General features: G+C 43.0%; 1 protein-coding gene across 1 annotated transcript in view; it reads right to left on the reverse strand.

Moving 5' to 3' along the window:
* Positions 1–5,644: 5,644 nt before the first annotated feature.
* Positions 5,645–25,654, reverse strand: part of SVEP1 (sushi, von Willebrand factor type A, EGF and pentraxin domain containing 1) — a 128,526-nt gene continuing 108,516 nt past the window's right edge. Inside the window, exons 44-50 of the mRNA XM_075739560.1 lie at positions 23,729–23,902; positions 22,087–22,263; positions 21,091–21,261; positions 15,981–16,076; positions 13,125–13,220; positions 10,232–10,325; positions 5,645–8,165 (exon numbers count right to left, since the gene is read on the reverse strand). Of these exons, the coding sequence (XP_075595675.1) occupies positions 8,135–8,165; positions 10,232–10,325; positions 13,125–13,220; positions 15,981–16,076; positions 21,091–21,261; positions 22,087–22,263; positions 23,729–23,902 (839 nt within the window). The 3' untranslated portion in view covers positions 5,645–8,134. The remainder of the gene's footprint in view (positions 8,166–10,231; positions 10,326–13,124; positions 13,221–15,980; positions 16,077–21,090; positions 21,262–22,086; positions 22,264–23,728; positions 23,903–25,654) is intronic.

Below are 25,654 nucleotides of genomic sequence, written 5' to 3' on the forward strand. Positions count from 1 at the left end.
GTGCGTGAGGGAGGTATAGAAATAGCTCATGTGATGTGGAATATCAGCCATGAAGGGTTTCTCATAGCAGAGATTTTCTGGATTAAGTGACACCCAAGTCCAATGGGAATTTCTGGGGTGTTGGACAACGTGGAAAATCCAGTTGTGCTCTTTGTTGTCCTTCAACAGGTATTCACCTCGGCTGTTATTTCCTGCTCTAGCCCACTGATGCCTCAGATCCTGATCCTCCATTTGATTTGAATTTCATTAAACTCCACAGAAGGGCTCTTGCCCAACTCCAAACACTGATCACCAGGGATATCTGCAGCTGCTTTTGGGTCCAAAAGCACCCACCAATGAGGAGAACAGGGCCAAGGGAGATCGTGCACCCAGCCACATCTCAAGCGTGACAAGGTCCTGAGCCTTTTCCAGTCAGACTGGGAGCCTGAGTCTGGCACCAGTGAAGGAAAGCTCTTATGCAAGCCTGCACCTTCACTTTTGCTGCTCAGCTTTTATCCCTATTGCCATAAGGCCCAATTATGGAGTTCCTTGGAAATGTAGGTGGAGGGACACAGCTCCTTCTTCTAATCCTTGGTGATTAAGCATTTGATGGTTTCCAAAGTGCCAGTGTTGATGTAGCCTGAGTCATGCATTCCCAGGCAGGCTGACTGCGTTCTTCACTAGTTTTGTACCTTTTCATGAATACCCTGAAAGATTCAGAAAAATCTAGTAGCTTCTTGAAAGCAGAAATATAAGAAACCTGTTGGAGTGAACTCTCTGGACTCTACAGTGTGTTTATCATGCTGTATCATGTCTAGCTTTACACTAACTGAGCTGATGAAGTCCAGGATTTTCTCAGAGGGAGCCGAGCTCACAGGTATCCCGAAAAGCCAGTATGCTTTTGGTGCAATGGGATATCTGCTCCACTTATGTTCAGTCCTTTTTTTTGGTATATCCACAGAGCCACACTCAGTGACTCCTCTCTGAAGGGTCCTCAGACATGGTATTTGTACACAGGAGCCACTTGTGTCTGGCTTATTCAGTCGTGCCAGGGATGAAATCAGGAGCACCCCATGCTTTCAGAACATCTATGTTGCAAAATCACCCTGAGCAGGAGGGAAATGCTAGAGCCAAGGCTCCAAGCAGGAGCCGACTTTCCCAGTTGTGCTGTGCAGTGCAACCCTTGGTGGCATGACCAGGGTCTGCTGCCCCCAGGCTGTATTCATCTCTCTTTATTTATCAGCCATTTCAGATCCCCACATCTCCAGCCCTTGAGACATTCCTCCTCCTCCCCTGTGGACACCAGCTGCCAGAAGCCACTTGCCTCATATTCCAGCACATGCAGGAATGGCAGCAACATTATCTCACTGGTGCTGGCCAGAGAGAAAGCATCAGCTTGCTGGCAGCAAAAGAGTGATGAACCAAAAATCACACAGCCTTTGTTGCTGCATCACAGCCATGCTGTGGGCTGGTCTTCATTTTGCTCTCCTCTCTCGTGCCTAGGACTCTGCCGATGTTACTTCTTCCCAAGCAGGATACCCACACCCAGTGTGGGTGGGAATAGCCAGGACACCAGCATGCCTTCACACCTCCCTCCCCAGAGGCACATTCGTTTTGGGTTTTTTGCTCAGGAACCACTGACTTGTCATTTCTAACTTTAATTTCATGTCATTTCCCCTTCATATGATCATCCTTCCTTTATGTAATTTATTCCCACAGGTGCTTACAGCACCTCCCTGCTTATTAGCAGCGGGATTAATTAATGAACTGTTTATCCTTTACCCCAGATTGTTAACCAAGCTATTTAATAAAATCAAACCAGACATCTGGCCTAGCAATACCTGACTGGGCAGCCACCTCTTTTATCAGCCTTCTGCATTCAGCTGACGGCAAATATCCGGTGCCAGGCACTTAGCAGCCATCTCACCAGTGTCTGCAGGGCAAGCACAGTTTTTCATATTTATTATAATCCCATAATGACTAAGGCTGCAGTCCAGAAAAATGCTTAAGCTTGTTTTTAACTGCATAGGTGCAGCTAAGTACCCTTAATGGTTGTATGACATGACCATATACTTAAGTGATTTCTGAACTGCAGCTTTATTGAGGTTTCCATTCTTGTCATACCACAGAGCCTTCCATTTTGCCATCCCTTTTCTGCAGCATGGAAAAAAGGTGATTTGCAGGGTACTCCCCTTACCAGAATTCCCCAAATGCCCTGTGCCGGGTGAGACGGGTCTGGAGATGTGCCCAGGCTCTCCCCGGGCAGAGCTGCCCCTGTTTGACACTGTCAGTAATGACTGCCGGCATTTTTGTCCCTACCCCACTACCAGGGTGTGTGAGACAGCCCCTCCTGGGCTACACCGTGCCTGGTGCCTGGTGTAGGTGCCTGGCTGCACTCCTCGTCTCCTGGGCAGGTAGGCAGCAGCAGACCCAGGACAAGGTCCTGCTGCAACGTTTTGGTTTTCGCATGCCCTTTGCTTGAGGAATTGGCTGCATCCCTGGCACAGACCCTTTATAATTCCCTTGATGCTGAGCAATGTTTGGGACCTGCCTACTATGAACACCTGAAGCAGACGGGGTTTCTGCACATCGCTGGGCTCCTGTGCCGTTGCACCAACCCAGGACCTTGCTCATGGCCCCATCTTGCTGCAATAGGACAAGGGGTAATGGCTTTAAACTAAAAGAGGGTAGATTCAGACTCGATATAAGGAAGAAATTTTTTATCATGAGGGTGGTGGAACACTGGCACAGGTTGCCCAGAGAGGTGGTAGATGCCCCATCCCTGGAAACATTCAAGGTCAGGCTGGACGGGGCTTTGAGCAACCTGATGTAGTTGAAGATGTCCCTGCCCATGGCAGGGGGTTGGACTAGGTGACCTTTAAAGGTCCCTTGCAACCCAAACTGTTCTATGATTCTATGATCTACCAAGCAGTGCCCCCCATGCTCAGAGCTGCACAGGCACAAATGCACAAATCCGTTGTGAGCCACACCAGTGGAGTGGGTGTCAGGGAAAAGGGGGATCCCAGGCTGCTGCAGAGCAGAGGGAGAAGGGAGCAGCATCTACTCCCAACTGCCTGGTAAGGGACGGCCAGGCAAGGCAAGGCAGCAGCAGCTGGAGGAGCGCTCAGTTCCGCAGGGCTGCCAGTGTGTGTTGCAGGGGCTGCCAGCCCTCCTGCTCCAGCAGCTGCAAAGGTTAATCACCCTTCCCACTGCGCCTTCCTCCCCAGCCAGTGAGGCTGCTCGTTTTGCATCCAATGAATCCCGCTCCCTTCCGAGTTAGCTGCAAAAATCATGAAGCTCCTCTTCCAACAGCGCTGAACTGTTACAGCCAAACAAATCAAAATAAATGGACTGTTCTGAGGAGCCAGCTAGGAGGGGAAAGGAGGGGAAGGCATGACTAAGCCAACAGGGAAAGCCCTGGATTTGTTTGCAGGGCATGCATGAGCAGGGAGTGGCCGCTGCAGTTATTGTTCTTTGCCACCTGGTTACGTAAAGACAAACCCATTTCCTGAGGCTGCTGGGGTAAAGCACAGAAGAATCGTCACTGAGAAGAGTCCTGGGCGGAGGCGCAGGATCCATCCTCACCATGCTCCTGGCTGCTAGGTGGTGCAGGCACGGAGCATCACAGCACCAACCCGTCCCTCCCCAGCAGCCTCCTCTTCTGGCCTCTGCCATGCATGCAGGCTCTGGGTGCAGTCAGAACTGGTGCTGGGCTGGGCTGGCTGACGTTGTCATAGCCTCAAAGTTTCTGGAGATAAAGAGGGGACTCAAGTTTCCAAGATGAACTGCTCAGCAGCTGTTGCTTGCAAATGACAATCTGAAGGAGGAGGATTTACATTCAGAAAAGACTAAGACTAGGAAGATTAACATTCGTGCTAGTCCACTGGGCTAGCAATGAAGTATATGGATGACATCTGCCAAAGGGCTACCATTATCAGGGCAATCATGCTTAAATCTTACGTGTCTGCTTTCATCTGCGGCACCTTGGTAGAGAAGGAAGGGCTCATCTGTCCTGTAAAAAGGGAAGACCTGAAGTGACTTTCTTGACACAGCCTGCCACTGCCTGGAAGAAACTCAATGTCCTTTCCACTAGGCTATGCATGGCACTTCTTGTAGCATGAGGTGGCCACGCTGGTCCCACGAGTGACATCTGGCAGGATGGACCAGCCTGCACCAAAGAACCGTGTCAATCAGCATGTGGAAAGTATCAGCTTCTATAGTGCTGCAAGCTCAGCTGGGAGAGGTGGCAAGCTTGCAGACCTTGATGTTGGCAGGCACTAGCAAAACGTCAGACTAGAAAGCAAGGGTAAGGGGAATGCAGCCCAGGGCCTGGGAGAGGACCTCCTTGTAAATGGGGTGGATATGTGAAGAAGTGCTCTGCTTCATGTGCGTGAGTGGAAATAACCTTAAAGAGATCAATAATGGTGCTGTATGTTCCACCTGGCCTGCCTCTGGGTACTGCAGTGCCCGTCTCTTGCTGCTGGAAATGCATGGTCAGGGTATGTTCTCCCAGAAAAGCAGCTGCAGTGCGGCAAAAGCAGCAGGGATCCTTTCCGCAGTGAGGATCCAAACTGCTCTAAGACAAGTCTGAGATGCACAAACTGTTCCTGCAAGATGCAAAAGAGATCAGTGCTCAAACTGTCCTCAAGATGAAAAGGTTACTCCTAAACTGCTGGCACACACTAACCCTGTTCAGTGCCCCCAGATCAGGGGGCCAACACTCGTACCTTTCCCACTGTACTTCCAAGAGCACACAGACGTAGGTGTCAGCAGCCTCCCTTCAGCATTTTAGCTTGTTCAATTTTCATGGCAAAGAGGACAGGGCCAGAGCAAGTGCCCCATTCTTACCATACTTCCTTTTAAATAAGGCAGTGCTCTGTATTTCCACAGGATGCACAAGAACTGAGTCCGCGTGCAAAGGCAGCCCAGCTGTTCCCACTCAGGATTATTACCAGTATTTGGAGGATTGTAAACTTGAGATGTAAATTTGCATCTTTTTTTTATCAGATGCACATCAAATTTCAGGGCTTCATGAACAGCACTGTCTCTAACCTCACACCACCTTTTGGGCTGGTGGCTTAGGCGGAGGCTTTGGAACGTTGACCACTTTTTGCACTTCAGTCTCCACTTACTTACACCTATGGATCAAAACATTGAAAGGCTTACTAATATTACCTTCAAAAACCCCACACCCTAAATCTTTTGACTGCTATGTCACATATTCTCCTTGCTTGGAGGAGTGGTGAGTTAGCAAATTTTATTTCTGCTATTGTATGTTTTTTACCTCAGCTTTGAATATGTGTGTCTCCATATGTTTAAAAATGACAGTATTGATGCAGAATAAAACAAGCCATATCTCCATCTGGTGTAAGTAGTGAATGAAGAAGGTTTTAATACATCTGTTTATGCCAGTGATAAATTTGGCCCTTGCAGGTTTTAAAATATGCTCTAGCAGCAGAAAGGATTTGAAAAATTAGGTACTAACTACATTTTTATCCAAAGATCAAACCTGGAATAATCCAGCACATCCTTTTATGGTTACTGTCGGTTATTTTGTCTTTTCCCTTGACATTTCACTAATACTTGGGCTTTGTAAGAGGGTCCTAAACAGTAGGTCAGTAATTTCCTTGTGAGGCATTAAGAAAAGAGTGCAACATCACCTCTATATGGGTACTAAACAGGGTGCAACTTTATTTACAGTGTAAAGTGCATCACACATAAGTTGTTTAAAACACACAACAAGCAGTGACATAAATGACAATACAGTACTGGCTAGGGAGGGGAAAGCGTTCCAGTAAGTAGCAAAACATCATCAACAGCACTAATACAACAGCCTCTGGTTTCAGCTCCTCTGTCCTACCACCACATCTCCTTACCAAACATGTTGACTGGGTTGATGCTGGGACCCCATGTACTAGTCACTAGTGTGAAGCTGGCGTGCTAAAAGCCATCCTGCAGCCCCAAAGTCTCCAACAATGTCCCGCCAGCTCTAAGCACCAGAGAAGCACACTGGAAAAGGGACCAAAACACAAGAGTGACATAAAGATCTGCTTTTCTCACCCATGTGCTCTTTCCCTTGAGAAGTCCAGTGTTGCACACCGCAGCTTCCATTCATATGCTGTTAAGGCAGCAAGGAGGTCAAGGAACTAAGTGCCTACAAATGGTGGCAACTATGGATTGAAATGCAGACATTGTTTACTGAACACTAACTTCAGTCAAAGCTGTAAACATTGATGGCTGTGGAGCTGGGAGACAGAAGATTGTTGCTATGTGCTAGCAGAGTCCATTAGAAAAAGAAGGTTGTAGGAGCTGAAACAACAACTCTTCAGCTGGTTGCAGCTCCCACTGGGAAGGAATCTACATTCACATTAATTTGATCCCCTAATGACTCCTATTATTTACCTATCTGTTTTTCTTTTAATTGGCGGAAAGCTCTTACTAGCTCACAACTTCACTTGTTTGTTTCTTCTCCATTTCTAGTTTTGGGCTAACAGCCATCAGTTATGTGTCAGTATTTACTAGTGCCCTATTACTGTAACCGTGAGCTCATTTTGGTGTCATATCACTTTCCTGTGTCCAAATTCATGCATTCATAAAGGGAAGGTAAATCTATAAAGAGGGGAGGGGTGGGGCAGGGTGTGTACACTCTTAATCCAGAGGGTAACTAAGAGGGAATGCTCCTGAAGGTAAAATTTATTTCTCCTCCTTCTTTCCCAGTGCTGACTGCAAGTCATGCTTTTCTGTTATTACTGGGAAAAATGGAGCTTCTGATCAATGACTCTCAGGTTCTCACTCTAACATCTTCTTTCACACTTTTTGCTAACTGACAATAATTACCAAATGACCTCAAAAAATGCATGTGATTTCCACCTTGTAATTCCACCACGCTGCTTAACCATAGGTAAAACTTAGAATCTCAGTTCATTAAAGCATGACTTAATGATGGCGTTCAGGTGTGTGTTATCCTCAGATGCAATGGGATCAACAGTGTGAGAAAGAGAAATCTGACAGCATGCATGCTCTCAGTATTTTTCGCTCCACTGAGTATCTCTGCCTGTGTGTGTACTCGAGAAGCCTTTTCCAGTTCTCTGAGGGTTCTGCAAACACAAACACAACCTTTCTGTACGCAAATAGCAAAGTTTCACCTGTAAACATAACTGGCGCCTTCTCTCTCCATCTCAGGGGCAGTCAAACTTTTTGTATCAAAAGCATTCACCTAGCAGACAGCTACCAAGCATGTATTTCATAATTTATACAGGAAAAAGATGGCGGTTACAGGCGGGTGGTGAGTCCCATGGCAAATGGGAAGCGCAAGTTTCAGTGGCCCACCGGCTTCCCACTGCTGGATCCTGGATTATCCAGCTTTAGAGCTATGCCTGAACTGTCCGTAAGCCAAAAAGCCTGAAAGGCTCCTGTTGGCTACAGTTGATCCTCCTTTCTCTGAATGACACAATGTTCTCTCATCTCTTTTATATTTTTGACTGTTCTACCAATAAATCTCAGGAAAAATTCATGCCAGTGCCTGCCATTAAGTCACTCTCCAATGATGTTAATGTCACATAATATACATTACAGAATCTTCCTCTTATGCCCACCAGAAACTGTGATTACAACATGGACTTTATCACATGTACTTCTAATTTACATCAACATGACTTCAGAAACAGGCCCAATGCAAAGGTTTAGTGGCTCAGTTAGCCTTACATAACTATTTTTTACTGTTGAGTTGCTGGACAGAAGTATGCTTTGGCAGATGGTAAGAAGAATTGCCACATTCTGTTTAATGTATAGTATTACATTACAGTAATGTAGCAGTATAGTATGGTTGAATTAGCTTACTGTATGTAAGAAATGGGAGGGACTTCACTGTACACAACCACATCCTCAGTGGACAGTAGGAATCTTTACATTTGTATGTGTGCGTATGGTGTGTGTGTGTAGCAGCATATATTTGATAATAATTTTGTAAATGAAAAATACTGAGAATTTCTTTAAAAATGGAAAGGTATAGTAAAAATGTATCACAAAACAAAATACAAAACAAGGGAGCTGGGGGGTAAGGGAAGCAATGGATTTGATTTACAATGCATTAGATTCCAAGCCCCGGTGCCTAGGCTGAAGAAAGGTATCTGAATGTAGAACCGCTGCTCAGATGTTAAAAGGGATAGAATCCAGCCTTCCGTTTCCTGTGTCAAAAAAACCCAAACAAAATAAAATCAGTGCTGTACTGAACATACCAAACAAGATCAAGAGTGACGCACAAGAGGATGGTGTCTGAAAGTATACCAGGGATTCGAGTGCCACAGCTCAAGACAGTATATTGAGAGGGGAAGAAGGTGGGCATGGGGAATAGAGGTATCTGGCATTTAAGTCTTGAGTTATCACAGAGTGGTTTGGAGGTAAGCTTGTCCTGGATGCTGATAAAAGCTTTTGGCCCTTTCAGCTTCGCCTTTAAATCACACCTAGTTAACCTGCAACAGCGAATCTTTGCTATCGTCGCATTTACTCCTGTTCTGCCTGTATTGTTTTTGAGTTCTCAGAACAGTATTGTACCCTGTGAAAAGCCACCAGTGGCTGAGGCCAAAGCTTAACAAAATACAAAACAGATCTCAGTGCTTGTTTCTGTCCCCTCCACCCCCCCAGTTCTGTGTGGGAAAATTCCTCTCAAACAGCTCTTGAAGGGACAAGCTGCTAGACCACAAACCTCTAGGGCTAATTATTCACCTTCTCTCAGACTTCACAACGTTGCATAGAGCTGTGGACTTGGACACACACACACACACAAAAAAAAAAAGAGTCCAGTTTGGTAATAGCATGAAACTTTGTTATGCCTCAGAGATAAACTCCATAATTTTTGGCTGCTAAATCCACTGGATTTGGGCTTCTCTGCTTCATGTCCTAAATGCAAATACTATCAGAATTCAGATGTGTAGCTTTCAGTCTAAAGAGCTGGACACTGTTTGTTGGCAGTATATTTAAGTTGCTTCACTTAGGCATATATAATCACAACGGACAAATGAAAACTATTCATTTTGGACAATGTAATTTCTCAAACAGGCATCTTTTCTGTAGCTTTAAGATGAACAGTAGATCAGAGAGATAGGAAGGAATGTCTGTCACTACCTGTCCAGAAAGAAGAATAGAAAAAATGTGCAATGTTACAGGCTTTGTCTGTATCCCAGAGAAAAATATTAATATTCAGCTGTTATTTATTTAGCTCTCCAGGATAGCGACCAATGTGTTCAGTAGGAGCCTGTGTGAGTTGAGGCATAAATATTTTTGCTAGCATGTGTTTCATGGCCCTCATTATTATTCCAGGCAGGGAACAGAAGAACTCATGCTCCATGTTTTGTTATTATATCTGATTCCTGACCACAACACCACCATTACCATTCCACCTGCCTTCCCTCTTCACAGTAATGGCTCTTAGTGGCAGCATGAAATAAAACAGCTTTCCATAGAAAAACTGACTCCTATGCAGGCTGACCTCAAAGCCAAACACCCAAACATCACAAATTAAGTTTAAAAAACAAAGCTACAATTAAGACTTGTAAATGCTGCCTCGCATGGTCATGGGGCTCACTGATTTGAAAATCTAGTCTGCTTCTGGCCCCATTAAACATGAATCAGCAAACCAAAACACAAGGACTGGTAAAACTCTCTAAAAGAGAGGACATGTGGACCAGATCTAAGCTCAGTCCTTGGGGCTCTTGATACAGGGACTGCACTGCCAGGTGATTTGAATCGGGAGTTGACTCAGAGGCACTGTGTGGTACTCTTTAAATGATTACAGCACTCAATGCTAGGTGTAAGAAGAGCCATTATTTATAACATCTATTGCATGACCAGTCTTGAACCTGCACCCAGCTGAGGTATACACAGTTCAAAATGAACATGTGTACACCGTAGGCTTCCCAAATTTCCTGAAGAACATTCTGTATTGAACCATAACAAACACTTCCATTTACACCATTAAAAATAAGGCTAAACTTGCAGATTTGCCTGTCTGTTACATGTAAATGTACCATTTCCTAAATTTTCTAGAAGTTTGGCTATCATTTTGCAGAGTACTCTCTAAGGTCTTTCCAGATTGCCATCCAATGACTCATCCATCATGAGCCATCCAATGACTGCTGATTTACTGGATCCTGAGATGCTCAAAACATGCAAAATTAATTGCACATTCTTCAGATTTAGAGTTCAGTAGGGTGTAATTCAGCCTAGCAATGGGACAGTGCTCAGCAACACTTACCTAGAGCAGTCATGTCCAGTCCATGATGAGGGACAATAGCACCGATTTGGTCGTATGCACTTCCCACCATTTAAGCAAGGCAACTGGCAAACAGCTGCATACAAATACACACAGACAGAGTTGTGTTAATGAGCACATCCACAACAAGCTGATAAAGGGACAGGGCACTGAAAATCCAGTCTGCATTATTCTGTTAAGAACAGACTACTCTCAAAACTACAACATTAAACATCAGCTGTGAGTCTGTTGTAAAAGATGGTTTGCTTTGGAAATGGCAGCCTTAGAAGCACATCTCTGCTGAATGTGATTTGACCTTCTCTACTACTTTTGCTATCTGCTGCAGTGTATAAACTTCATGAAAGAGCTAGTGTATTATGTTGCCTTAACACCTCTGTTCTTTTTGCCTCAAGTTGAGGCAAAAAAAAGGAATGCAAGTGGAAGCAGGAGGAGGAAGTAGAAGATTCTGAAGATCAACAGGAGAATACGCCTTATTTCTAGGAAGAAAATGTGGGTGTCTATTTGAAAGGAATATGACAGCTAAACACTAGCCAGGACAAGCAGACACCAGACCTGGTAAAAAAGTATAGAAAGAGGCAGCACAGAGAAAGTTAAAGGTCAGAAAGCCATTTACAGATCAACAGCAGGCAAGGAGTAAGACTTCAAATAATGGCACCCGTATGGAGACAAGGAAAGGAAGCAAAGAATGACAGTAAGTTGCTGAAGGACACTGGTTAGCCATAAGAGGTGTGACTAGGTGGTACAGGGCATTTGAATTAGAGAACAAGCACTAGCCTGCACAATAGGGTCATGCTGCGCCAGCTGTGAAATGGCTGTACTTGCTTTTGCATGACAGCCTAACCCAAGGGTATCAAGTAACCAAAGAAAAGTCAAAGCTTCAAGTCTGCCTATCAATTTTGAGACTGGAAGATAAAGCACCATACAATTTAAAAAACAGGTTTGGAGACTCACTTAACAAAGTGCTTCAAATGCAGACATTTATATCGCAGGAAAGCTAAAAGATGTGAAGTCTTTTAGGCGTATAATGCCCTATCTAGAGGACAGACCTAAAGATATCAGTGAGAACAAACACTGGGTAATATTTTTGCAACAAATATGCATCAGGAAACACTGATTAAAATGGAATTACAGGAAATGGAAATGAGTAATCACGGGAATACAAAAGGAGATGGAAATACACTACTCTGACTCCTCTTGGCCAAACACAAACAAACACAGGAGGTTATAGAGATGGATCATCCCTGTGCAATTAAATGCACCAAGTTTGTCATGTCAAAAATGACTTCTGATTCTGGAATGAAGCATATGAATGAAACATCTTTTGCTCTCACTTTATGCACATAATTATTCCTGTGAGACCAGCAGTTAATTCAAATATTTCTCATTTCACTTTGCTCTGTCATGGCAAAAGGTCAAGACCAGTAAGTAAAATGAGAAGTGGTTTAATAACTTCATAAGCAGTGGTTATGAGCTTTATGAATGGGCTTTGGCACACATGCAGTTGCTCACTAGAATTTTTTCTTTAGCTACTGAAAAGCACGTCAGCCTGCACAGATTTGAATTGCTGGGACAAAAGCGAAAAAGCCATCTAACCACCTATGCTGTTACAGCGGCAAAGTTTGTGAAATATGAGAGGAAATGATGCATTATGTGCTAGGCAAGTGTCCCTTCAAAAGACAGTAGTTCTGAGTTAAAATGTTTACCCTGGAATTTCAATTTGCTAAAGGATGGTCAGGTTTGCAGCGTACCACACCGCTTATTCTCCAGACTCACTATTCTTATCAGTTGAACAAATAATATGAATATTCATTAATGAAAGCATGAATTTCTCCTCCAGTTCATCAACTCCAAAGTTGTGCAGGAAGGCAAAACCAGGCTTTCAAATTAATGCCCTGTTAACAATCAGTTAAGGTGCGCCTGGACAATAAAAATACAGTGAACAAACTGTAAAATGATTTTTAAAAATAGTTAATATTTGTTAGCGATTGAGATTTAATAATGATTGAAAGACATTTCAATGATCACTCAATTGCTATGAGTTTTACTGGCTATTTCCACAGATACAAGCTTTTCAAAAAACTAACATTTATTAAGTCTTGATTTGGAACCGTATATCCCAAATTTGGATTCAAATATTATCCCTAATTACAAATCAGCCTCATCTGACAAAAGCTGACTTGCCAGGACACAGGTCTGGAGCCTAGAATCACTCCCCTTACTATTTTGGCGGGCTACGTGCTCTTCAGCCAAGTAAGAGATCTAGTAAAATGCAGCATATGTTAAATTTGTTGGGAGACTTTAGGTGATACCTAATGTAAGGTATCCACATACCATGTACATGGTACCTTACATGGGTACCACGCACCCATTAAACTCAACCATCCTTAAACAAATCCTTGCTTTGCTCTGCCCTCTTGCCTAGCTCAGACCTCAGGCAGTAAGTGGGAATCCCCCAAGCCAGACAGCTATGTGGTGAAAAACCTCTGTAGTACCTGCAGCTTGTTTGTGAGTTTAATGGTGACCTGCATGTGCTGAAGATGAAAATTAAATTCTAGCTCTTCTTGAGTTAAAACTATTAACTACTAGTTTCATTCTTCTCTTTGGAAGTCCTCTCTCCTCTGCACTGCTCTTTGCAGAGAGCACTCTTGTGAACGTTGTCTGTTTCTGGAAGCAAACTTCTCTGAGGATTTTAAAGACTTATCAGGGACTACCCTGAAAATAGTTTGCAATTGGGGAACAGCAAATCCTCCAGGAATATTATTGCAGGCCTGGGTTTTCCTTTGAGAAGCTTAATAGTTCTACAGAGCCTTTAGTGAACTGTGCTAGGTATTGATAGTAGAGTCACAAAAAGTGAGAAAAGGTGAAGGAGTTTTACCCATATGGCAGCGTGATCCAGTCCATCCAAGGGGGCAGTCACACTGGTAAGGGGCCACACAGCGACCTCCATTGAGACACGGCAGAATGCATATTGCTAAGGAGAGAAGAGAACCAGTGAAAAGAATTATCTCCCATGAAAGCAGAGAATAAAGTGGGCAAGAAAAGAACCTATGTTTAATTAGAAACTCTACAACCCCTCAGAATATTTGCATGCAGTATCAGCAGAGTTGAGTAGGATCTATCCCCAAGGCATGAGCAGCAAATATGACTGGCATGGCAGCCAGAAACAAGAAGGAATGATGACAAACAAATGGACAGACTGGAGCAATTGCTGGAGTCTTCAGATGTCTGTAGGCTCTGTGCTCACTGGAAATGAGCAGGGCTGTTTGCTTGTTTCTCATGTGTAATATCCACAGATATTGCCCACTTCTGTGATGGCAATCATGCTTTAATTACAAACAACTGGATCGTCCCACAGTGTAACATCCAAAGCAAGTTAACCTATGCACTGCCCATAGAAAAGCACTTGGTCTGAGCCACTGAAAACATGCTGAGACAGGTGACACCACAAGCCCCCCATGGAAAGACAGCTTTGATGCAAGTCTTTTTGGGTACAACAGGCTGACTGCAGCTGGAAGCAGATACCAAGCTGCTGATGGCCTCTGGACTGAGCACCAGTCAAGCTTTACTGCTCCTGTGAGCAGACCTGCAACACTGTCCAACGTGCACACTGTTCATGACTTAAGTACCTTCACAAAACCACCATCTCCACTACTCGAACTGAGTAAAGCACTTGTGTGAACATGCTCTAATAAGAGCAAAAGTTGAGCTGTGTCTCAGATTTGGACCCCTGAGTGGCACTTCCAGTGGAGTTTTATACTGGGAGTGTGGATGGGGGCTGCAGAGGACTGACGCAGAAGTTTGTCCTCTTCTGCTGCACAGCAGAACTCAAGCTGAGTAGGTGCAGACAGCCCAGATAAGAAAAGAATAGTGAACTTCCATGGAGCTCACAGGTCTATCCCATAACTCCAATAATTACTTGTCTCTATCATTAAACTAGTAGTGCTCTGCATATTTTTTAGAGTGGTCAGGTCTCTCTCAGGAAGATGAAATCTGTCTTGTTATCTGTAAAATACACTGTGAACTACAAGGTGACTGAATTCTGTGAGAGTTCTGTGGCCTCACTGGTGGCCTGATCCTGACAGCACTCAATGCTCGCACTCAAAAATGCCTTTGACTTCCAGAACAGGCCCTCAATTCCAAAGACTAAACCTATCTTTTCTGTTCACCAGCGCACCTTGCTTGACAAGCAACGCTGCAAAACTGAGGTGGTGCTAATCAATTGTGGGAATCCTTTTCCCCTCTCCTCACTACCTATGTCAAAATAAAGGAAAAAAAAAATCAGAGCTAGTGCCTGTATCTGCACGAAGTGTGATCTGGCTAGTCAGCTGCCTGTTCGTTTTCCTCATACAGGAAAACAGGGTCTGAATTGTGATGACAGATCAAAACGACTAGGGGCATAAAATTGTCCTCCTGAAGAATGCATTAAATATCATTACTAGTGGTAAGGTAAGGAAATCAATTGTGGCATACCAAACACAATTCTGCCAGACACAGGGGTCAGTCCTCTTCTACTGAAACATACAGGGCTGAGTTTGCATGTCTGGCTATGGTGGTACTGACAGACACAGGGACAGCAAAAGAGGGGCTGGGTGAATACACCACACAGCTGGGAGTTTCTGTAAATGCGAAGGACAAAACTGGCTGAACCTCCTCTCCTCATCCTGTATCTACAGCTAATTTGTGCCATGTGGAAGTGACGTTGCCACAGAGAAGACCTGAAAGTTGCAGAGGTAGATTCAGAGGAGCATTTTAACATGCGATACATCTACCTAGCAAAATGCTTGAACTATATTCCTCTCCATGAACTACAGGAGGAGGTGTCACATCTTTTTGTAGGTCTCCATGTATACTCAGAGCCAGGGACAGTGACACTACCACAGCTGCAGGTGTTCTTGGACACACTAAAGCTTTACATCAGGGCCATGCTGAGTAGTAAATACAGTAAGGGTACTTTCCTTTTCTATCCTCAGATCTTTGCCTAAGTGTATGTACAGTAATAAGGCTTCTTGTGCAGCAGCTATGCCAGCATGAAAGGCTTAACCCTCCCAAATTCTTTCTACTAAGATCATCACAAAAAAATTGGGAAACATGGCACAGACTGGCATCCCCAACGTCACCCAGGGAATCTCTGACAGATCCAAGAATCAGAGTTGGTTCTTTTCAACCAGAACAGATCCAGTTCTCTAACTATTCAGAGATCCAGGTCAGCAAAAGCCAGCCCAGAATTTGTGGAGTATAGGTACACAGGCCAGGAAGGACAGCGTGGAAAAGGTGACACAGTTGTATTATTTGAACAGGAATTGATCAGGTTCATAATCAGAGACTGATAAAAAAAGAAGGCATAAAAACCAATTGCAGCAGAACACTCACATCTTTTCTGTTCTAACCTCTGTTCTTTTCCCAGAACTATCACGCATTGCTATTAGAAATAGACTTTGGAGAACTGAAGGCGGCCATTCTTCAATCACAGTGAAAAGAGCACTCACAAACAAAATTGCATCAATTAAAAAGATGCTTGTTTTGGTTTGGAGATGTCAGGGGATGGTCTTTTGTCTAGAAACAAGCAATTAGTTGGTCCTTTCTGTTCTTTGTAATTTGTCAAGTAGAATAAACTAATGATTTTTATGGTTTTGGCTCTTATCCTTTTAATTTTCCCACCTGGTTCACTGCAGTAATTTCACTTGTCTTGCCTACAACATCCTAAAAATACACTTAGGGATGATATACATACGTTCTTCACAGAGACGACCCATCCAGCCATCCGGACATGAGCAGGCATTTGGTCGCTCACAGATACCACCATTCTGACATGGGAACCGACAGACAGCTGAAAACAATACAATTTCATCAAACTCAAGATGGTTAATTAGAAGCTTAGTAATTCAGCATCTTGCACAGATCTTTGCAGTTGTAAAGCTTAGAGTAGAACAAACAAATGTAGTGAAGTTCAGAAACATGACTTTGATTTCAAGGGCTACATTGTTTTCTCGCTCTGTGTGTCTGACTAGGTACTGTGAGCAAAAGTGTAGTAACAGATAAGACAATCAAAAATTGTCCATGGCAAGAATGAAAATGTAGAAGTTTTTAGCGTAGTTGGGTAAATTATTTGGATGATGTTTCAAGGCTGATGCTATGCTGTATCTGCTCCCCCCCCCCCCAAAAAAAAACCCAAACAAAAACTATAACCCTTTTCTTTTTATTTTTCTTTTTCTCTTCTAAATTAACTCTAAAATAAAATCAAGCTTTCTTCTAACCTTGGTATGAAAACACCAAGATAATGCTGTCTGGCATAATAAAAGGTTTGCCAAAAGTAAGATTAAACACTGTGATAGAACTAGCCATTTTTATTGCATTATCATCCAGCATAATGAGGAGTGACCAACAAGGGTGCAGCAGTGGCACAGCAAAGTGTTTACCTGTGGAACACAAAGTGCGATTGTAAACCTCACTTAGCATTCATGCTGACTGGTGCTCCTTGGCTTGCACACCTGTTAATACGTGCCTGATCATAAAAGTGAGGAGTTTGAAGGGGACTCTATCATGCAAGCCCACTATGTTGCCTGGACTGGACAGGCTTTGGGTTTCATCATTGTTTCTGTAGCATTGCACTGTATCTTGGCTAATACATCCAGGGAAACCAGGATCACTTTACAAAATTGTGTGGCATGCTAAGTACAAACATATTAGACTTAAATGACCATTGAAGGAAGTACAATACTCGTCATGTTGGTGTACATACTATATACAGAAGATCAAAAATTGCGGCTTTGAGACAATACTACAGAACAAATAAGTAATCAGACTAACTTCTAATTAGTGGTAGTTATGAACACAAAGTAACCTCAGGAAACTCAGTCTGAACTGTTAATTACATCCTATATTTAATAAGTTACTAGGTAAGCAAAATATGAGTTTAGGCTTTGAGTGTTTCAGATATTCTTCAATGCTAGTATTAAATACAAACAGTGGTTTAGTACACTGAAACACTGTTCAAACCTGAGCTTCACACTGGAAAGAATGCAAATCTTCCCTTGATAGAGCCAAACTTGAGTCACTCCTGCAGCTAAGCGATGCCAAACTGCAAGCTACAGCTTGGAGTCTGTTGAAATGAGGCCAAAGCTTTTGCCATTTTATTTTTCAATCTCAAAAGCCTTCCCATCAAATGTCAGCTGATAATTAGAATGGGAAGAGACCTTAGGCCCTGGCAGGTTCACTGAAGTTGCAGTATTTTAACAGGTATTTTGAACAATTTTTGTTGTAAAGATATCTATGACTATGCAGACAGCTTGTCTCTGGGTGTTGACTAAAGCAGAATAGCGTGCCAGCCAGATTTCCTTTGTGCAGTGAAAAATTATGAAATTTGAATCAAAAAACATTTAAAGCTTTGTGTAATCCACACCACTTAAATGATATTCCATGAATGTATAATGGGATGGGAAGTAAAAGGTTTGTATATAAATGATATCCCACGCTAAATTCAAAGCGCATGAAAAATGGGCTCTGAAATGTATTTTTTCTCTTTGTGTCAATGGAGAAGATGCAAATATTTAATGAGTTACAGAAACCACTTTGGATAGTAACTCCCTGCCACTCAGCAATCCAGGATCTCAGTCAGAGATAGGCTTTTCCTGGATGTCTGCCCAGGGCCTGGTTGTGAAACTGAATGAGTAAGACAGTATCATCCCTAGGTGTACACTTGTTACACACCAATTCAGGCAGGCAGAGACTCTATGTCTGTAGCTGTGGGGATAATTCTTCACTCAACAGACAAGGCTAAAGAAAGGCTTGGGGCAGGAAGTTAAGCTGGGATCTCATTCTCTTTTTTTTTTTTTTTGCTATTGTTAAAGCAAGCAGAGCAAACGCAGTCCTGGTGTGCTGGGGAGAGAATGGGAACCATTAACTGACTTCAGCTAGTGACAGCCGATCTGACATCAATCTTAAAGATCCCCTTGTAAATTCATGCCTGAGAGTTATCTCTACAGGACACAAAAGTGTTACACTGCTGCCAAGACAAACGTAGCCAAGAAGGGGAAAAAATAATTTCTGCTATCTGTTCTCAGCTGTGCCAAAAAGCTTTCCTGTGGCTGTAAGTGAACAATTTCCTCATGTCTCAACTGCCCTCTCATAATGCTCATTTGCTGATGGGGTATGAACCTTTTGGTTGGCAGCTCCACACTGACCGCTCCCAGTCAGCAAGATGTGGGCAGAGGGCAAACAGAGCACACAGATTTATAGCATTTCAGAGAGAAAAAATTGGAGTCAGGCAAGCTACATACATCTGTGCAGCCCGCCAAGTCCTGCAGGTGTTTACAATCAGTAGATCCAGGCTAATTCTTCTTACCCCTGAAACTCAGATCAGAATCTGGCCTGCAACCAGCAGTGATTCAGGCAAGTGCAGCTGTGGTGAGAGCTCTCCCAAAGAAGCTAACGAAGTCTGCTTTTTAATTATAATATTTACATTAACTAACCTGTTCAACAGGGACAGAACGTTTCAAGCAAGCCTGATAATAATCAACTCACAGAGCCAAAAACAAGAAATGCAGCATGAGTCATTACAAAAAGTGCTTTCATGTAGCTTCTGATGTAGACCACAAAGGCTTGGGTCCTGTAGGCCTTTTGTTAGGCAAATCCCTCAAATGAATTATAAAGCAGTTTTGAAAGATTATTCTGACATGTGTCATGAAAACACAGGTTAGTCCTCTCAGATACATCTTTGGTCCTTTTTAGTTCCCCCTTTAAGTGAAAAGAGAGGGGGAAGGAATTGTTATTCCTCTCCCTTAATACACCAAAAGGCAGGTTATTCTGCTTTGTTTTCCTGCACTACACCCTGATCATCTGTTCACCTCATCACTTAATTTTTTGAAATGATTTTCCTAATTCTTATTTGTCTGAACAGTCCCAGCAGACTGAGGTTGCAAACAGGACACATTTGAGAGTGTTTTGCAGATCAGTGCTTCCAGGCTACTAGTAGCCAGTGGCAAGAACCTCTCAGCAGAAAACTACAGCCCTTGGCATAACGTGGGGTTCTGTGTAACTCATAGATATTACATAAGAATAAAAAAGTAATGCTGGCAATATTAAAGAGGCAATCTGAAGAGATAATATCCAAATAATTTTGTTAATGAAATCTAGCTTACCTCAAGTAGCTATTACACAGAGATCTCTTGAATACTCGGGATACTTCAAGTATCTCGGGATACTTGGCAAGCTTTTCAGAAAGAGCTTGGTGCTTTGGGAGTGTAAATTTCTAACAGGACTTTTGGATACCTCTTGACATCTGAAGTAACTCACATGCTTTTACTGTAAATCTTTTCTACATGGCTACTCGACAGGTGATTCTTCATGGCAATGGCAAGCCATGGTCACATAACCAGGAGAAATCTTTTTTTCAGGAGCAGATTCTCTATTCCTGAGTCACAAGCCCACTTCTTTGTCTCCAGGTCTTCTCAAAATACTCTACTGATCCATGAATTCTAGGCAAGGCAATTATAACTGTCAGATAAAGAATTTTAACAGACTGCCTGCTTTCATAGAGTAAGGCAACTCAGCTTGTCTAGGTCTTAACATTCACAGTATTTTGCTGTCAGAATTCATATTAAAAAACTGACGAGGGGACCCTGATTAGTCAGGCTTAGCATGATATAGAATCCTCCATCTCCAAAGGGCTTCTGACCTAAGCAAAAAACAGCCAAGGAGGAAGTATTGTTGCTTCCATTTCAGACAGGGGAGCTGAGACTTGCAGGAGGAGAGGCAGACTTGATAACTTTGATGATGACTCTTATGCTCCCAGGCGAACGTTCTGGCACCTTTCCTCTTCTGTGGGAATTCCTGAGCTTAGGGAATGGGGCTGCTTGTGACTGGCCACTGGCTGCTATCAGTACTCACATTTCTAAACAAAACACCTAAGGCTCAGTTTGTAGTGTGGTTGCTGTTAAATCATCTGAGATAAGACTTCAGGGTGCAGCTAACTCACTGCTCTATAGCTACCTGGCAGCAGAATGCTAGTCAAGCTTCTGATACAAAAATGGCAGATGGCAAGGCCTCATCCATCAAAGCACTGTGACACTGGAACCCTTTCGCTATGCCTCATCCTTCATTTTAGTTTAGTGCTTGAAGATGCTTACATCTGTTTTTAACTGTTTAGTTTGTCATCTCTTTCATCTATTTCTTGTGTTAGTTTCCCCCATTTTCTGTTCAAAACTTTATTTGAATATTCTGTGTAGAAGAGTTAATTCTGTAGTTCAAACAAGTGAAATTTTTAGCTCAACAAACCAAAAAGTGACATTCTCCTGCTGGTATGCCAAGGGTAGAAGGGCTAAACTTTGGTATTTTGCTAAAACCACAAATTTTCTGCAGTATTTAGTGTATATTATTAAGTGAGCTATATCAACCTATCCTTAAGTATTTTATTGCAAAACAATTTTCAGGAGCCGCCAAACTCTAAACACAGTGAGAGACTAAGCACCCGTTGGATCTCTTACTTTTGTTTTCTGCAGTGCTTATCTTTGTGAAAAACTCACTGGCAGTGCTTATCTGAAACATGTCAGAAAGATGACTGGTTCTGTTACTTTCTCATAGAACATGTGAGGAGAGAGGATGTTATGTGTGGGATGCAACATTGTAGCAAAAGAAAGTGTACAATTAGTGAGGACAAAAGAGAAAAATCGTAGAAGCCCTCTCGCTTGGACATAAAGCAACACTCTGCGCATTAAATGCCCTGGGTGAAACCATGACTGCACTGAAACTAGCAAAAATTTAACTTTCATTTTTATTGCAGGTAGGATGACACCTCTGTGCTTATGGCAAGTTAAGATATGCTTCTGTTCATAAAAAAGACTTACCTTTGCAGGTAGGCGGTGTTGTCCATGTTCCATTTTCTAAGCAAACGCTCCGCATGGGCCCCTCCAGCATGTACCCACTGTAGCATGAATAGGTGATCATGTCTCCATACTGATAGAAGCCACCACGAATCAGAGCATTCTCTGTGTGAGCTGGGGGGCCGCAAGATATCTCTAAACAGAAGAAATCACACAGAGGCTGGTGAGCTGCAATGCTTACACGATAGTTTCTAACCCTGGACATGGCGCTTTGCACAAAGGACCTGGGAGGTGTCAGAGAGATACCTGTGGTGGGAAATCAGTAAGTAGGATTTCTTCATGTTGTGGACACTCACAGGGGGAACCTGTATGTACACCCAGTGAGCAGGGAGATGGCCAGGAACAGCAGTTTTAGGTAATGCAACAATGGCTATATCCACCATGTAGACCAAAAAATTTCAGATGGTCCTAGGACATACATGAGACTGGGTTTGTAGAGTAAGGTGATGTCATGGTCTAAACTGAACAATATTGCTCGCAAGAAGCCAAAAAGCTTTCAGACATGCCTGCACAAGGACACTATGCCTTCTGTCAGTGTCAATCAATACAATAAAAGACAGTACCTCTCCCTACAACCCTTGTCTCATCACCCATAATCTCACAGGAATCATTCTCAGGATATTTAGGGTATCCAACTACCAATCCCAGCTGCAATGCTTGCAAAAGGTAAAATCAACCCACACAGACATATTCTGGATCCTTTTAAAGAAACAACTCTGCTAGAAAGAAAGAAGAAATAGGTCTTTTGTAGAGCTTCTTAGGTTGCCTTTATGTGCCTGGATCTCTCGCAGTGACCCACCTCTCCAATTAGCAACAGCAGACTAAGCTCTCTTCTTCCAGAGTAACTGCATCTAGGTGAAGAGCTCTGCTGACAGGTCTGTGTTGTCACACCCCTGTGTGATACAGCTGTGGTCACCAGCCCTCTGGGAAGTATGATGCCCCTGCAGAACATGTACTTACTTTCACACTTAGCTGTTGATGGAGTCCAGGTCTCATCAGCATTACAGGTGATCACAGACTGTCCTTTCAGCTGGTAGCCTTCCCTGCACCTGATGGATATGTTCTGACCAACGTAAAAATCCACCTCGGACAGAAGGGCATTCTCTGGGATTATGAAAGGCACAGGACAAGGGTTTGCTGTTCACAGAAAGGGTATGAGGGAAAAAGGAGAGGGGAGGAATACTTTAGAATAGTTGCAAATTTCAAAATCAAATCATATGAAAAGCAATAGAAATGGATGCTGCACACAAGTTCAATTTGTAATTTGATGTAAGGTTATGAGATTTGGGTCATAAAATAATAGTAAAAGGTTTAATTCTCTATTGTCACATGGCTTGCTACCATATTCTACTGATGCCAGGAGAAGACATACTAAGGATTTAAGTGGGAAATATCCTACTTGTTACTATCAAACCATTCTCTCTTGTCCTTCCTGTATACTATAACCTTACTATAAAAAAGAGCCAGACCTATCCTACTTCTTGTTTTGAGGGGCTGGACCAATAAAGAGCAGCAAAAAATCTAGGTGTTTTGAGCAGAGACTTACAATAACATTCATTAGTTTCTATGATAATCTTATTTACTGCTAGCTTGCTGAGATATTTTTGCGTGGCCTATTGATCTCGTAATGAAATGTAGAAAAGGTTAGACTCTATATACAACATAGATGGATGCCAATTTCCTGAAACTAAAATCCTATGAGTCCTTTGTAATACAAAAATTAAATGTCTCAATTAACCACCCTAAGACTACAGTAGATCATAACATTAGTTACAGACACATACAGCAACAAGGAAGGCTATTGTGGATGTGTGTGCATAGCGTACATGTGCGTAAGGTACCATTTCACAGAATCACAGAATAATTTATACAACCATTAAGTCCGACTTCCTTCTCAAAGCAGGGCCAACAAGGTCAGAGGTTGCTCTGGGACTTGACCAGCTGAAATCTGAGTATCTCCAAGGATGGACATTTCATGTCCTCTCTGGGCCCCTGTTCCTGAGTTTGACTGCTATGATGGTGAAAAGTTTCTTCAAACACTTAATTGGAATTTTTTTTGTTGCAATGGACTTGTGTCCATTGCCTCTCATCTCACCACTGTGCATCTCTGAGAAGAGTCTCGCTTTTTTTTCTTTACGCTCTCCCAATAGTCAGTTGTAGACAACAATGAAGTTTCGCTTTGGCCTTCTCCTCCAAACTTTTCTCTCACTTGCTCTTCATATATCAAGTGGTTGACTACAATTGACTCCATTTTCTCTCGGCTTTCCAACTAAAGGGAGCTATGTAGAACACAGCTCTTTATTTTACTGTCACAAAAATACACTCAGACAAGTTAATACTTTAACATGTCTCAGTAGCTGCTCCCTTTGTTCCTCTGTAAAAATGGGATGCATACCAACAAATCTCCCAATGTAGGCCAAACCAATTTTTAAAACTACAAGTGACAAATTCTGCTCATGGCCACTCCAGAAAAAAATTACAGTACATTTCCACAAAGATCTGCAGAAGTTGCTCTTGTTTACTGTCAGTTTAAATAAAGAGCAGCCTAGGCTTTAGTGCTTACAAATTGAGATCACTTTTTCATTACAAAGCAAACACACACGTTTACAGAGAGGCAGGGGATTACTCCATCTTCCATCTCTTGTGCACTCGGCTGCAGGTTCCCCTTCCAAGCTGTATCCCCTCTCGCAGAAATATGCTATTGTACTGCCAACTGTATTGTTTTCATAAATCACCTTCCCATTCAGCAAGGAAACTGGAACTTTGCATCTGGTCTCTGCAAAGAAAGACGTCTCATTAATTCAGCTTGATATTAGAGCTGGACTTCCAATAATTCCTGAATTACTCACACAATATGTTTAAAGTGTCAGCCACAGACTAATAAATTATGAAGAGCATTGAGGGAGAGGTCAGTAGCCCTGGGAAGGAAATGTAGCCAAGCTAGCAAAGGAGCTCCTCCCAGTGATGGAGAAAAGCCACAGCCACATGTTTTTCAGGTCAGTAAAATGTGGTGGTGCTGGGGAGGAGAGGACGTGACTTCATACTGGGGTCAGCGGGGCAGAACATGGAAATGGTTCTTTCTTGCCACTGACGGAAACTTGCAGGCCTTTGTGCCTTCCTTTTCAACCCTGACAAGAAATACCAGATGAGATGCAGGATGGGTTTGGTGCAAGATGATGACACTTATATTACTAATTGCTCCCCTCAAGATTCTCAGCTGTGTTTCTGAAGACAGCAGGCCGACAGTCCGAGCTGGGTAACCACTGCTACACAAGAGACTGTTCTGCAACCCATTTTCCATTTGATTTTCCTAGGCGGTCTGTGTAATGGGATGACTGATGATTAAACTATCAGACAGACAAAAGGCCATCAGGCAAGAGGAAGAGAGGAGCTGGTGAAGTAGCTGCGCTCAACTTTGTTGAAGGTAGTCTTCTTGACATCTGTTCAGCACTGCTAGTGTATGACTTTTGTTAGGAAGGCTAGGTACTAGAGACCTCCTCACTGATGTGCATGTCCCCTGTCAACTTTCCAGGTTGCTACTATAAGATCTGCAAAGCATTAGGGCACTGTAGTGCACAGTGATCTGTGGACTGTGTGGCTGCCCAACATTGTATCTGATGGTCCCCACCGCTCCTGCAGTTTTCATGGCTCTGGTGAACCTAACACTTGTCTTGAGTGGAAGATCATTATCTGGCTTACTTTGGCGAGGCTGTCATAGCATGCTGGTCTCCTCTGTGTGTTCAGCTGGGTGTGGAGACATCATGTCAGCTCCATGTAAGAATACCAGGAGCAACTATGAAAAGCACGCAGGACGCTGGGTCTAGAGTCTAGCTTGAGAGACCTGAGGTAAATGCAGCAGGGTCAAGAACAGCTTGAAGAGAAGTGCAATGGGCCAGAAACGAACTAGTGTGTTTCTGAGAGGAAAGGAAAAGTGTGAAGCCCAGACTTTGTATTTTCATGGCATCACTCATACTTAAAAATAAACAATACTGCAATTTAGTAAGCATCTGTATGCTTTACATTTTGAACAGAGTCATCCAACCATACTGGCTATCTGTTCAAACTTGGGATCTTAAGTTTTTGTTCTCTTCTTGTGTTGACAGCCTTGTTTCTACCCACTACTGCCCACTCCATATGACACGGCTCTTGCTTGGCACTCATTCTGCTTTGTGACAAAAGCAACAAGACCTATTGAGGGAGCACCTCAAAACACTGATTTGCAAAATGCTACACATGCTGCATTCATGGTATTTGTTCATGTGAGGAGTGTGGAGGTTCAAGACTGAGCTGCTGAGAAAGTCCTTGGGGCCCAAAGTTCAGAAAAAGAGTATCAACTTAATAATTGACTACAGAAGGCCAGTGGGAGAAAAGTTACTTGTCTGCGTAGTCTATCACATTTTGTTAAGGGTTTGATTTTCTGAGATGGCAAGTAACCTCATCTCTCATTAAGCTTATTAAACTGCAGATGAAAACCTTAGGAAAAATAATGTCTAAGCTCTTTCTGGCCTGGTAGCAGACAGTGCTCCTT

Source organism: Balearica regulorum, chromosome Z (assembly GCF_011004875.1).
Source record: "Balearica regulorum gibbericeps isolate bBalReg1 chromosome Z, bBalReg1.pri, whole genome shotgun sequence".
Classification (NCBI taxonomy): domain Eukaryota; kingdom Metazoa; phylum Chordata; class Aves; order Gruiformes; family Gruidae; genus Balearica; species Balearica regulorum.